General features: G+C 42.5%; 1 protein-coding gene across 4 annotated transcripts in view; it reads right to left on the bottom strand.

Moving 5' to 3' along the window:
• SPAST (spastin) overlaps positions 1-14877 on the bottom strand; it is a 465871-nt gene that overhangs the window by 61100 nt on the left and 389894 nt on the right. For all 4 annotated transcript variants that reach the window (XM_069235003.1, XM_069235001.1, XM_069235002.1 and 1 more), the window contains one exon: positions 6078-6157. In XM_069235003.1, coding sequence (XP_069091104.1) covers positions 6078-6157 — 80 coding nt within the window. The remainder of the gene's footprint in view (positions 1-6077; positions 6158-14877) is intronic.

The following is a 14877-nucleotide window of genomic DNA, read 5'->3' as shown; positions in this document are numbered from 1 at the left end:
GTGCCCTTGGTGTAATGGGCAGCTGTCGTTTAGCTTTAAGGTAGCAGATTTGGATGCATTTAACTATCCATCTGGCTATACCTTGTTTTGATATTGGGTTTCCTGCATGAGGTTTTTGAAATGCAATAAATAGTTGTTTAGTCTTTCTGATGTTTTTTGTTCTGTCAATGTAATACATCAATGCTCTTTTGACATCTAATGTATGTAGTGCCCTTTCAGCTACGGTATCTGGCTGTGGAAAAAACACTGGAAGTTCCACTGTTTGATTTAGATGGAACGGTGAAATAACCTTTGGCAAAAATTTAGGATTGGTCCTTAGGACGACTTTATTTTTGTGTAGTTGTATAAAAGGTTCCTGTATTGTAAACGCCTGAATCTCGCTTACTCTTCTTAGGGAAGTAATGGCGATGAGAAATGCCACCTTCCAGGTTAGGAACTGAATGTCGCAGGAGTGCATGGGTTCAAAAGGTGGACCCATAAGTCTAGTTAGGACAACATTTAGGTTCCATGAAGGAACAGGTGGTGTTCTTGGTGGTATAATTCTCCTAAGGCCCTCCATGAATGCTTTAATGACTGGTATCTTATATAGTGAGGTTGAATAGGTAGTCTGCAGGTATGCAGATATTGCTGCAAGGTGTATTTTAATGGAAGAGAAAGCCAGGTTAGATTTTTGTAAGTGAAGCAAGTAACCCACTACATGTTCTGGAGTTGTGTGTAATGGTTGTATTTGATTAATATGGCAGTAGCAAACAAACCTCTTCCATTTACTTGCATAGCAGTGCCTGGTGGATGGCCTTCTAGCTTGTTTTATGACTTCCATACATTCTTGGGTAAGTTGTAAGTGCCCGAATTCTAGGATTTCAGGAGCCAGATTGCTAGATTCAGCGATGCTGGATCTGGGTGTCTGATCTTTTGGTTGTGCTGTGTCAACAGATCTGGCCTGTTGGGCAATTTGATGCAGGGTACTACTGATAGGTCTAGCAGCGTTGTGTACCAGGGTTGCCTTGCCCAAGTTGGTGCTATCAATATGAGTTTGAGTTTGCTTTGACTGAGTTTGTTTACCAGGTAAGGAAGGAGAGGGAGAGGAGGAAAAGCGTAAGCAAATATACCTGACCAGTTCATCCATAGGGCATTGCCTTGGGATTGTTCGTGTGGGTATCTGGATGCGAAGTTTTGGCATTTTGCGTTATCACTTGTCGCAAACAAGTCTATCTGAGGTGTTCCCCAGAGTTTGAAATAAGTCTTCAGAATTTGGGGGTGAATCTCCCATTCGTGGACCTGTTGGTGATCTCGAGAGAGATTGTCTGCGAGTTGATTTTGGATCCCTGGTATAAATTGTGCTATTAGGCGAATTTGGTTGTGAATTGCCCAACGCCAAATCTTTTGTGCTAGCAGGCTTAACTGCGTGGAGTGCGTCCCCCCCTGCTTGTTTAGATAATACATTGTTGTCATGTTGTCTGTTTTGACGAGAATGTATTTGTGAACTATTATTGGTTGGAAAGCTTTTAGTGCTTGAAAAACTGCTAGAAGTTCTAGGTGATTGATATGCAGTTTTGATTGATGTACGTTCCATTGTCCTTGTATGCTGTGTTGATCGAGGTGTGCTCCCCACCCTGTCATGGAAGCATCTGTTGTTATTACGTATTGTGGCACTGGGTCTTGGAAAGGCCGCCCCTTGTTTAAATTTATGTTGTTCCACCACAGAAGCGAGAGGTAAGTTTGGCGGTCTATTAACACCAGATCTAGAAGGTGACCCTGTGCTTGAGACCACTGTGATGCTAGGCATTGTTGTAAGGGCCTCATGTGCAGTCTTGCGTTTGGGACAATGGCTATGCATGAAGACATCATGCCTAGGAGTTGTAATACCATCTTTGCTTGTATCTTTTGTGTTGGATACATGCGTTGTATGATGGTGTTGAAATTTAGAATTCTTTGTGGACTTGGAGTGGCTACTCCCTTTGATGTGTCTATTATGGCTCCTAGGTATTGTTGTACCTTGCGCGGCAGAATGTTGGATTTTGTAAAGTTGACGGTGAACCCGAGTTTGAAGAGGGTTTGTATGATCTGATTTGTGTGATTTGAGCACTCTATGAACGAATGGGCCTTGATTAGCCAGTCGTCCAAATATGGGAACACATGTATTTGCTGCCTTCTTATGTGTGCAGCGACTACCGCTAGGCATTTGGTAAAGACTCTTGGTGCGGTTGTTAATCCGAAAGGCAGTACCTTGAATTGGTAATGTATTCCTTTGAATACAAACCTTAGGTATTTCCTGTGCGATGGGTGTATTGGTATATGGAAATAAGCGTCCTTGAGGTCTAAAGTTGCCATATAGTCGTGTAGTTTTAGTAATGGCAATACTTCTTGTAGTGTGACCATGTGGAAGTGGTCCGATTTGATGAAAGTGTTCACTACTCTGAGGTCTAGGATTGGTCTCAGCGTTTTGTCCTTCTTTGGTATCAGAAAGTACAGTGAGTAAACTCCTGTGTTTAGTTGTGTGTTTGGCACTAATTCGATTGCATTCTTTTGCAATAGTGCCTGCACTTCTATCTCCAGGAGATTGGAATGGTGTGTTGTTAAATTTTGTGCTTTTGGTGGTATGTTTGGAGGGAATTGTAGAAATTCTATGCAATAACCATGCTGGATAATTGCTAGAACCCAAGTGTCTGTAGTGATTTCCTCCCATGCTTTGTAATAATGACCTATTCTTCCCCCCACTGGTGTTGTGTGGAGGGGGTGAGTGACATGTGAGTCACTGTTTAGTAGTAGGGGTTTTGGGGCTTTGAAATCTTCCTCTATTTCTAGGGAATTGCCCTCCTCTATATTGTCCCCGAAAACCTCCTCTATACTGTCCCTGGTAACTGGACGGTGGTGCTTGTGAGGTACTGGCTTGTGTGCTCTGACCCCGAAACCCCCCTCGAAAGGGCGTTTTACGGAATGTGCTGTAATTTCCTCTGCTCTGCGGGGAGTAGAGTGCGCCCATGGCTTTGGCAGTGTCCGTATCTTTTTTGAGTTTCTCAATCGCTGTGTCCACTTCTGGACCGAACAGTTCTTTTTCATTAAAAGGCATATTGAGAACTGCTTGTTGAATCTCTGGTTTAAATCCAGACGTTCGGAGCCATGCATGCCTTCTGATAGTTACAGATGTATTAATTGTCCGTGCAGCTGTATCTGCAGCGTCCATGGAGGAGCGGATCTGGTTGTTGGAAATGGCCTGTCCCTCCTCAACCACTTGTTTTGCCCTATTTTGTAAGTCCTTGGGCAGATGTTCAATGAGATGTTGCATCTCGTCCCAGTGGGCTCTGTCATAGCGCGCAAGTAGTGCCTGGGAGTTCGCGATGCGCCACTGGTTTGCAGCTTGTGCTGCGACTCTTTTACCAGCTGCATCGAACTTGCGGCTTTCTTTATCTGGGGGTGGTGCATCTCCAGATGTGTGAGAGTTGGCCCTCTTCCTAGCTGCTCCTACAACGACAGAGTCTGGTGGCAGCTGTGTAGTGATGAAAGCCGGGTCTGTGGGAGGCGCCTTATACTTTTTTTCCACCCTTGGTGTGATTGCCCTATTTTTGACCGGCTCCTTAAAGATGTCTTTTGCGTGCCGGAGCATACCAGGGAGCATAGGCAGGCTTTGGTACGAGCTGTGGGTGGAGGAGAGTGTGTTGAATAAAAAATCATCCTCGACCTGTTCTGAGTGGAGGCTTACGTTGTGAAATTGTGCTGCTCTAGCCACCACTTGAGAATACGCGGTGCTGTCCTCTGGTGGAGATGGCTTCGTAGGGTATGCCTCCGGACTATTATCTGACACTGGGGCGTCGTATAGGTCCCATGCGTCCTGATCTTGGTCACCCTGGCTCATGGTGGTGTGAGCTGGGGAGAGTGATGGAGTTTGTGCTGGTGAGACGTTAATCACGGGCTGAGGAGAGGGTGGTGGGGTAACTCTTTTCACCACTTTTGGTTGTGGTGTCTGTTCAGTCTGGAACTCCAACCTTCTCTTTCTCCTAATAGGGGGAAGGGTGCTTATTTTTCCTGTCCCCTGCTGTATGAAGATACGCTTTTGCGTATGGTCCACATCAGTTGCTTGTAGCTCTTCCTCAAACCTATGCTTTTGCATTTGGGAGGTTAGCGAGTGCTCTTCTGTATAAGAGCCTGGAGCTGGGTCGCTTGCAGTTTGTTTTGGCATCGAAACCTTGTCTGCGTGTTTTTTCGGCTCCGAGGTGACTTTTTTCTTTTTCGGGGCCGAAACCTCTCGGCGTCGATCTGCTTCGGTGCCGCTGTCTCGGCGTCGAGCCGTGTCCACACCGGCATCTCGGTGTCGAGGCTTGTCTCCAGCACTTTCTCGGTCCCGAGAAGGCTGCGTGCCGGTGTCTCGACCGGAGTCGGACGACCTCGGCACTGTTTGGGCCTTTTTCGGTGCCGACGGTCGGTCACCGAATTTATGGGTGGAGCCATGGCCGGATGGCAGTGGCGTCCCCTGGGCCTTGTAAATGTGTCTCTGTGTGGTTTTCGACGTCTTACTCACGGTTTGTGTATCGTCGAATCCTTCGGAGTCTGAGTCTTGGATCGAGAAGGTACCTTCCTCTTCCTGTTCCTCGAACTCCTGTTGGGCTGTCGGTGCGGACGCCATCTGAAGTCTTCTGGCTCGACGGTCTCGGAGTGTTTTTCGGGACCGGAACGCACGACAGGCCTCGCAGGTGTCTTCGCTGTGCTCAGGTGACAGGCACAGGTTGCAGACCAAGTGTTGGTCTGTGTAGGGGTATTTATTGTGGCATTTGGGGCAGAAACAGAACGGGGTCCGTTCCATCGGCGTTCTTCAGCACGCGGTCGGGCCGACCAGGCCCCGACGGGGGATCGAAAAACTACCCCGAAGGGCACCGGAGCTCTTCGATCTTCGATGCGGTGTTGAATCTAAGTACGCCGATCCCGAACGCAACAATACCGACGAAAATCTTCCGAAATTAGCTATCTTTCCGTTCCGAAACTCGGAGCGACAGGAACACGTCCGAACCCGATGGCGGAAAAAAAACAATCGAAGATGGAGTCGACGCCCATGCGCAATGGAGACAAAAGGAGGAGTCACTCGGTCCCGTGACTCGAAAGACTTCTTCGAAGAAAAACAACTTGTAACACTCCGGCCCAACACCAGATGGCGAGCTATTGCAGAACATGCGTATCTACAGCGACAGATGCCATCGAACATAAAATATTTCATTATTAGTTTGATTTGATGAATAACCGTTTCTGCAATGGTTTATGTATTGTTTTGGGGGTTGAAATCATAAACAATTCTTAAGCCTGGGACCTGGCTTCCAGTGATGACTCATTGAGAGGGGCGGGGTCACTGTGTTTCAATAATGATTCAGTAGGGGTCCCCAGATTCCAGTAATGATTAAGTCGGGGGCCATAGAAGCCAAAACGTTAAGAATAACACATCTAGATTGTATCACATTTTGGAAGCTTTTTCCTCACGTTAAAGAAAACAAGCAAGAGATGGATGGGATGTATGAACTGATCTCAGCCACTGACAACTACTCAGGTCACATCCCAGTCAATCGTGTTTTGTCCACCTTGCCACCTCAGATTAGACAAAGCCAAATGCCAATCATCCTTGATTCTGCTCCAGTAAGTTCTAGATCTTGGAACCAGAACCACCCTGGTCCTGTCCTTCATAGCATCCCAGACTACATTATGTGTAGGGGTTTTCCGTAATCCCAGTGACTGTGATGGAATTTATATAAACAAAAGAGGCAAAACAGACCACACACTAGCCCTTTTAAGCCACCTCAGAAGCTAGTGCTGAAGTGTTCAACAACAACACTGCTTGTACAACAAGCTGGAAACTATGTTTATCCAGTTTCTTTATTGAAACCCTATTCCTCATGATAGATTTTCGCCAAAACATTTAAACATGAAAATCCTTTTTTTAAAGATATTAAAACTCATCTTTCGTTTTTAAGTACCAAATTGCCTTTGGCCTTAAATTGCAAATAATACCACTTTATTAGAGTGCCAAGGTAGATTATAAAAAGGTTGCACAAACGTCACATGCAAACTCACAAATTAGCAAAATTAAAAGTACTTACCTAGCCAGCTGTACTAATTCTTTTTGAGTCAGGGGACTGCCTTGTTTGCTTAAAAGGTTTTTGATAAGCAACAATCTTGTCTGAGAAAGAAAAAAAATATATCTAGATGAAGTTCCTATATTTTATTTCATAATCTCTACCATGCACTGCTTTCCTTAGTTATCACACACGTCTGGTCACAGTACAAGACACAAGAGGATGAGGTAGTCTAAGAACACATATCTCCTTATGGTTGGTCAATGAACATTTACAAGTAAATAAAGTAACTCACTTTTAATAAAAGTTTTCAAACTTTGGTATTTTTCATAGATTCATCACATCACAATTAGTCACGGTAACCATTTAAACAGGTACCTCTGAATTATTTTGTACCATGTCTGAAATACCAATCCACCTAAACTACTCTTCTAATCCAATTCTAGGCAAGTCCAAGAATTGGATGAGAGGAGCTCACTCACATAACACGTGACATGCTTCATCATCGACCCCCTCATCCCCTCCTGGTAAGATAGTACTGCCAGAGCAATCTCTACCTCAAGCGGGACTCTTCAGGGAGTTCTTAGAAATGATTAATCTGGATAAATTATTAGGGATCCAGTTATTATAATTAAATACCTCACGATAAACCAGAAGACTATTCTTTATTTGGTTGTACCCTCAGTATTTATAAAAAAGATTAAAAAGCATTCGCCAGAGGACATCACTGGTTATTATAGCCCTTGTACCTCTGTAGTGCCAACATGTTTCTGCCCTTTATAAGCCTAATAACCTCATTTTTTCTCTCATAGTGATTTTGGATATCTTTCATAGATTCACACCCTTGCCCAATTCCTAATGGCTATACTGGCAATCCTTGGTTGTAAATGTTAAAAAGCAATGGCAAATACTCATTTAACACTGTATAATGTGTACCCCATCAATCTCGCTGTTGGACCACACCAGAGCTACAGAGCCAAAGAGATGGTGAGGCTTAGAACTTCACTCACCCTGAAGACTTACAATGCTGAGAATTTTATAGCAGAGGGCAAAAGGAATAAATTAACCTAATTAAACATAAGGCAGGATATCTGCATCAAAGAACTGTGGTTAGGCGAAACTAAACATTTCTTCTCAAGTATGTGGTTTCTACGTATCCAAGAAAGGCAAAGTAGCCATCAATGATGCAATGAAGCAAAAGTTTTGAGAAGATATACATGGGCTCATCTGCTGGATGTATGCAAACGTCACAGTGGGACACTAACTAAGAGATGCAGTGGCACCATTTCTTTGGTCCAACCGGCTCTTACTGTCTTGAGAAGAGATCTTTCAGCTATTGAGTGGCAGCGGGCATTAACCTTCCTTGATGAGACTTTATTTGAATTTAAAAAGTCCATAAAGAATTGCTCAAGCTGTTCTTGGTTCTGTCCAAGTGAAGTTACTTTTCTGCCACAATTTGGTGTGGAAAATACAAAGGCTGGTTCAAACTGAAGGCACTTTAGTGATGAAATGTTTATCTGTTTTAAGGAAGCTGTAACTTTGTGTAAACTCAGACTACAGCTCAATGAATAGGGTTAAAACCTGTCAAGGAAGTTATTGTCAGCAAGAGTGCTGTTTTGAGAAAATAAACTGCATTAAAGATCTGCAAATTCACCCATACAAAAATGCACCTTGGAGTGTATTTGGCTCCCAGAAAGCCACAAACTGTCAGTGACAAGAAGGTTATAAATCACCTCTTCATTAATTCTTTAAAAATATTTTCTTATAAGATGGATAGTGTTAATTGTCGCTGGTAATAGGAAATGGCTGCTATGTGAACTGTTCTAGAAGAATACTTTAGGCCACATTCTGTTAAATGCAAGGGAAATGGAAGAAGCTTGTGTCGTGTGATGGGTAACAGCCAGATAGAATTTCTTTTACTTCAATGCACGAGTCTGATGTGAATTGTGCACAGACTCTCCTTAGGTCTTAAACATATGTCTATACGTCCTTGGTGTAATGCTATCTGTATCTAACCACAGATTCCATCTTGACCACTGACTCCACTTTGTGCTTAGCTTAGCTTCAAATGCCATCACATTGGAGGCGCAGGTATTTTTCCACGCAGAGCTTGTTTTCTACACTGAACGTGTTTTCGCTCTTCTCACCAGAGCAGGGAACATATCATGGGGGATGTAACAGTGATAAGGATGGGAATGTTTATAGCAGAGAGGGGTACGGGTTTGTCTTGGAAATGCACATTGGGATCTGGCCAATTCTTTTGTATTGTTTTCAACACAGACCAAGTACCGTCAGCGCTTGAATTTCACAACTTATTTGAAGAGAGGGGGAAGGTTACCAGAACCTTCCTCTTGGGATTGTTTAAGGTATATAAGGTGGGGAACCGTGGCGCTGAGGTAGAAGAAGCTCTCTTTAAAGTGGATGCACGGTCCAGGAAACACACCATGTTGGGAAAACCTCCTCCCTCAGCTGTCCAGGGTTACTCAGCTTGATGATGCTGGCAAGGATGAAGAGTTCGACCCCCATAGTGATGCATTTTTAATTCTCAATTATCTAGCTTTGTAATGTGCATGCATAAATTAACATATTCGCTGCATACATATTTAATGTTGATATATTGCACTTTTTCTGCTTATTATTATTCAACTGCTGTGATTATTTTAGTATCTGCACGTGTTTTGCTGCATTCAAGTTAAATGCTAATATTTTTGTATTCCCTTGTTAGAGACAGGGGAAGTGCCTTAATAAATTCAGTACTCAGACTAAGAGTGCTGCATTCTTTAGCCTCATTTCCTCTTAGTTTGAAGCTAAGCAGAGCAACTGGTCTGCTGACAGTCAAACTCTAGGTTCTCAGCAGCCTACATCCTTGATCATTTGCTGGCTAGGAAATTAGACCGAACAAGATTTGTGCCGGCTGTCATTTCACAAAACTCTCGTAGCCACTGCTGCCCAATCCATGCTGGGACCACTGGGATGACTGCGCAATGTTTTTTTCATTGAGAATCAGGGAATCATGGGAATAGTAGGAAAAGTGAAAGGAAGTTTCTGTACGAACGAATTGAAAACATGTACTCATTAACAAACAAAACATACTTTATCTGCCTAAGAAATGTATGCACTCTGCATTCTTGGGTGCGGGAAACAGATCCCAATCCAGGACACCCAATCATTGGAAAATAAGAGCTTGCAGTCTGCTGTCAAAATCATACTCTCAACACACTCCTGTCTGCAAAGTGCATCCATGTATTGTCAGACGCATTCATGCTTGAGTGCAAAATGCCCAGCACAGAGCAAGCTGGGCTTACACTAACAAAATGGGGGGGGAGGGGGTGTTGTCCCTAGGCTCGCAAATGTAAAGCTGACATCATGTTGTCTGTGTTAGGGAGCTGGTTGCTTAGTGTTGAGCTACAGGACATTTAAGTGAGAAGTTGTTTCTTCCTGAGATCTGCGACAGTCAAAACTTATTGAAGGTGTCCAGTCCACTCTTTCTGGGATGCATCTTTGTCAAATGTGGCTGTGGCTCTTGTTGCTGTAGTGGTTTTTCTTCAAACAGATAGCGTTCCACTTGCCACCACTGGAGTGCTTTCCAATGTCTCAGTGTAATCCTTATGAAGAGGATGCGGTTTCTGGGAATGTGAGACCACTGGGCATCTATATACCTTTGAGGAATGCACTTGTGGAACTGAGGAATGAGAAGAGTAGATGACATTGATCCCAGAAGGGCTTTATACTGGCATTTCTGACATTCTTGCACATGCAAGATCTTCGCAAGCTGTCCCAAGTTTGCTTCCCCTTTCCTGGGTAGGAAACACTATGGCTTATGTCAAGATGCCCACAGCTAAAAAAACCCTCATCTTTTGGGAAGGAACAAGGCTTGATGTGCTTAGCGGAGGGACGACACAATAGAGGTAAGCTCTGTCAACTTCATGCATTAGAGAATGCCCTCAGGAGAGTCACCTAGCTCTGGGTATATGATTTCCAACCAATGAAGGTGTGCCACTACTGGAGTGATGCATTTTGTAAACATTCGAGGTGCTGGTTTGAGGTTGAAAGGCAGAACTCTGAATGAAAGGTGTTGGCAACTGACAATAAATCTAAAGTATTGACCATATTTCACTTGCACTAGCCTATTGCGTCCTCATAGATGTATGGCAGCGAGAAAGTGGTTTTGATTTGAGAGTTGGAAGAGTGACCTTCAGTGTTACTGTTTAGGATCCTTGCTTTCTTCAGTATTTATTCAACAATTGCATGCAAGAGTAAGAATCTGGAATAGAATCCTTTATGTTTTAGTTATTTTGGTACCAGTCATTTCACCCGTTGCAATGAAATACTGAGTATTTCTTCCATCTGGACATGACAATTCATGAATTGCTGTTATTGTTCATGCTTCAGAGAGGTCTGGCGCAGTACTGTCATAAAGACCAACGGATGGCAGTGCTGGATAGTGACTAAAGTTATACCGTGCAAGGATGGCAAACAATGCTAAATCCTTACTCCTACAGTCTCAATGGGGTCGACCGAAATTCAAAGGGTCATAAACCATAGTTGCAGAGCAACCTCTACACCTTTATGCTGACCAGGAACTTTTCGATCACTTCTGTGATCTTTGGGTCTGTAAAGGTGAAGATAATCACTGCCAATGTAGGAGGACTTCTTGGATCGATAGGGAAAACGTCTTTTGACATGAGGTGTTAGTTTTTACGGTTTATGGAGCCTCAATGTGTGCTAACAGGGCTTGCCAATCGAAAGGCACACTGTAAATCCTTGGTTGACTCTCTGTGGTGAAGAAAGTTCTATGAAGCAGCAAGAGCATTTGCCAGTTTAAGAAATTTGGGACGGATCATACTTGAATGACTTGTTCACGTCTCAGATTTATCCAGTAAGTCAAATAAAAAAACATGTTTTCTCGGTAGTGGACATCAGAAGATTGAGCATGGTGGATCATACCATAAAGCTCCAAACCTCCCAATATTAGATGAGACGTCATAGAAACTGGATATCAACAACCGCTTACAAACTTCAAACCTGAACTGATTTAATTTACCTTGGTTTGCCAAAACCTGTCCTTAGTTGTTCTACTGGGGACTCAAGATAACTTGCGCCTAGGACACTCTTAAGTTTGGTATTTATTTATTATCATTTTTTTTAAATAATGGCTTCAGTTTTTGCTATTGTCCACAAGGACTGTGGAAACTAAGGAACAGATAACTAGTCTAGAGTTTTGCTGCACAACATTCTCTCTTTTCAGTACTAATCGAACCCCATTTGTCTCCACCAAAATGCAGTGCAATCCAACCCTATTGTTCCTTGACTTTACTGATGAACCATCCATGAATGGGGATCATGTTACAAATTGTATTCTAATTACACAATAGACTGTTTTCTAATAAGACTACAGTTGTGGATAGAAAACAATTTGACAATTAAAGACAATGTTGCTACTTTATTTATTGGGAAAAGGGGCATACAAATTTGAATACTAACTAAGGTGCCCCACTCCTACGGGGTTGGGGATATGATGAACATAATTTAGCTACTGCTTGCTTTTAAACACTTTTCACTAATGAACCACACATTGCTACAGAGAGACATTTAACAATCATGTCCAGCTACCCGATTAGTCCATTGACTCCTATATCGCAGTTTTACGCAGTCTTGTGTCAGTGTGAATTTGATTGAATATTAGAAGTGTCGATAAGAGACTAAATAGTGACTGTTTTAACAAATACTCAGGAACAACTTTTAAGATAGACACCTAACCCCCAAGGAATCAGTTATCAATATTAAAGTGTTTTGCGGTACTCCCTACATTCAGTTAGGGTGACTTAGAACTGCCCATCAGTGATGTAGGTGCCAGCAAAAGCAAACCTTTATCTGAAAAATAAGAGATTAAACCGAAAGACTGGGATAAGTGTATCCAATAGAAACTTTATTCGCAAATGGCACCATCGTGAATCACATTATCCGTTTGCCGACAAAAACTATCTCACTATATAAACTCTCTCACTATAGGAGAACAATGTTTTAAGTGCAAGAAGGTTGGCCGCTTTTCCAGTGTCAGTAACAGTTCGTACAAGAGAATCAATTAATTTCAAGACTTTAAAAAACAGTCTTTATATCGAAAGATAAACATGATTTTCGGAACCAACGACATTGCACAATAGACTCTAAATTGAACTGACAAGGGACTATATTCCACCTGTCTTTGAAATTTTACTGACAGAGTGTCTGTTAAAGTTCTTTCTCATTGAGGGTCGGCTTACTTGACTGTGGATATCAAAGGTACATGAAGAAAGAGCTTCAGGTGCCTTATAGTAAAATGTTCTCATACTGCAGTAATACAGTCGATGTTAGGATTTATAATTTCTAGTGTTCAGTTTAAGGATAGGAAGATCTTAGAAAGGTTTACTTACCTAAAAAGTGTCAGCACTTACCTGTACGATGATATCAAGAAAACTTTGGAATGTCTAAGACCAAGCACAACTGTGTGAATATCTTGCGTTTTTGATGAAGTAATTACCATTGGCCACATACACAATGAAAGGAAACACTTTCTAGTAATTTGGGCAAGGCTGAATGGTTTCAACATGAAACAAATTCAAGTTGAATGCAATGCCTGTCAGGCATAGGCAATGTGTAAAATCACCAGAATGGGTAGTACACAGAGTCCTGGCATGTAAAAGGAAAAAAAACATCTAAACAAAATCAGGCGATCTAAGGATACGCGCCGATCTCCAATCTTTAAATAAACACATTTTAACTAACCTGCCCTTTCCCAAAATGCAAGATTTATTTGCCACCATAGGTAACACCAAATGTTCTTCTAAGCACCTTTCCAACCTAGTTTCAAATGCCACACTTATAACTATGGATTGAGATTTTTTTTTTTAATCTGCGCATAAAGTTCTGCTTAGCATCAGCTGCTTGTGTTCACAGACTTATGAATAACATATTAGGAAATAAGGAGGGGGGTGGGTTACTGCTATCTAAGATTATGTATTTGTGTTTGCAGAGCTGCTTGAAAAGCACAAATCGAGAACTATGCAATGTGTCTGAGAAATACAAAGTAGAGGTATGACTTTACAAAGGAAAAAATACAAATTCCTATGCCAAGAAGTTGAATATTCAGAGCACAACATTTCAGGGAAGGAGATCATACCAAAATAATGACTTATCAGGGCTATCCAAGATGTATCCATTCCCACTGGTAGGGATCGATAAATGTCATATCTAGACCTGTGCAAATATCATGCCTATTTGTAGAGAGTTTCTCCATTGAGGTCCTGAATGAGGCTGATAGAAAAGAATGCCAAACTGGTGTTTCTGCCCGAAATGACCATAAATTTTCTTTTGATTAAGGAGAAGATCATTAATTACGCAGCCATGCCACCTCCAGATTCAATCACCACAGAAAATGGAGTATAATTTGTATCTCAAAAAATTAAGCTATTTCACTCTAAAAAGGAGTGTTCCTAAATGTACTTCAGTATATTTAGTGGATTGGTTTAGTAGAAAGAGTAAATATAATAATGTCCAAGTGTATATTCGTCATTTATAACAGGAGAACTGAAGAACATAGACTACTGGTGTGCAAAACTAGGGCCCTGAAAGAGAACTGTCCTGTCCTTAGACATCCATTCTCAAGGCAGGGAGGATAGGTGAGTCAGTAAAGAATCTGTGGCTAGATATAGTCTATACCAGATAAGGCATAACCAGAGGTAAGTAACTTGCTAATCTGATAAGAGACTTGAAACTGCAGATTCCTTACCTTAGAATAGATTCCCAAGCAATACCATCCCTGAAGGTGGGTCTGCAGACCAATTTCAAACCAGGAAGTCCTGCAGGACCGAACGGGCAAAGTACCCATCCCTATGGACCTGACTATCCAGGCATCAGTGCTTTGTGAATGTGTGCAAAGAGGCCCAAGTTGCTGCCTGGCAAATATCCATGACGGGAACTCTGTGTGCTAATGCAGTGGTCGCCGCTTTAGCTCTTGTGAAATTAACTTGCAAGTCCTCAAGAGGTTGCTTTTTGGCCACTGCGGAGCAGATCCTAATGCATAGTAGACCCATCTGGAGATGGTCTGCTTATACACAGGCTATCTTTGCTTCAACATACCCCACGAAGAGTTGGTCGTCCACCCGAAACCCTTCCATTCAATCAAGGTAGAGCAGCAGCACTCTTTTTGGGTCCAGACGGTGGAGTCACTACTCTTCTTTAGAGGGATGCAGAAGAGCATAAAAAGTAGGCAGGGTGATGGATTAGCCTACATGAAATGGAGTGACCATTTTTAGATGAAAGGTAGCTTTTCTGCAAAGCATCAGTTTGTCAGGATAGATGGTGAGGTAAGGAGGTTTAGATGATAAGGTCTGATGCTCACTAACTGTTCATGTAGATGTAATCGCCACGAGGAAGGCTGTTTTAATCATAAGGATCCTGAGGGGACAATTATGGAGAGGCTCGAGGGGAGCATACATCACAAATGTCAAAACAAGGTTAGGGTCCTACTCAGGCATGATAAATGGCAAATGAGGAAAGAGATGAACAAGACCTTTCAGAAACCAATTTACAACAGGGAATTTGAAGAGGTATGCCAGGTCAAACAGCTGCAGAAAAGTAGAAACAGCAGAAAGGTAACCCTTGAGAGCGCCCAGAACGCAGTCCTGCTAGGTAAGAGAAAGTATGACAGGAAGAAGGGGAGCAGAAAGGGGATCAACTTGTTTTTCTGCACACCATGCAACAATTTGTTTTCATTGGCAGGTGTATACTGTCTTAAATAACATCACAGATTTCGGGAGGAAGGTCGAAAGCTGTCAATTGCCAC

This window comes from Pleurodeles waltl, chromosome 5 (genome assembly GCF_031143425.1).
Source record: "Pleurodeles waltl isolate 20211129_DDA chromosome 5, aPleWal1.hap1.20221129, whole genome shotgun sequence".
Lineage (NCBI taxonomy): Eukaryota > Metazoa > Chordata > Amphibia > Caudata > Salamandridae > Pleurodeles > Pleurodeles waltl.
The sequence above is the reverse complement of the archived record's forward strand: the minus strand, read 5'-3'. Positions and strand labels throughout refer to the sequence as shown.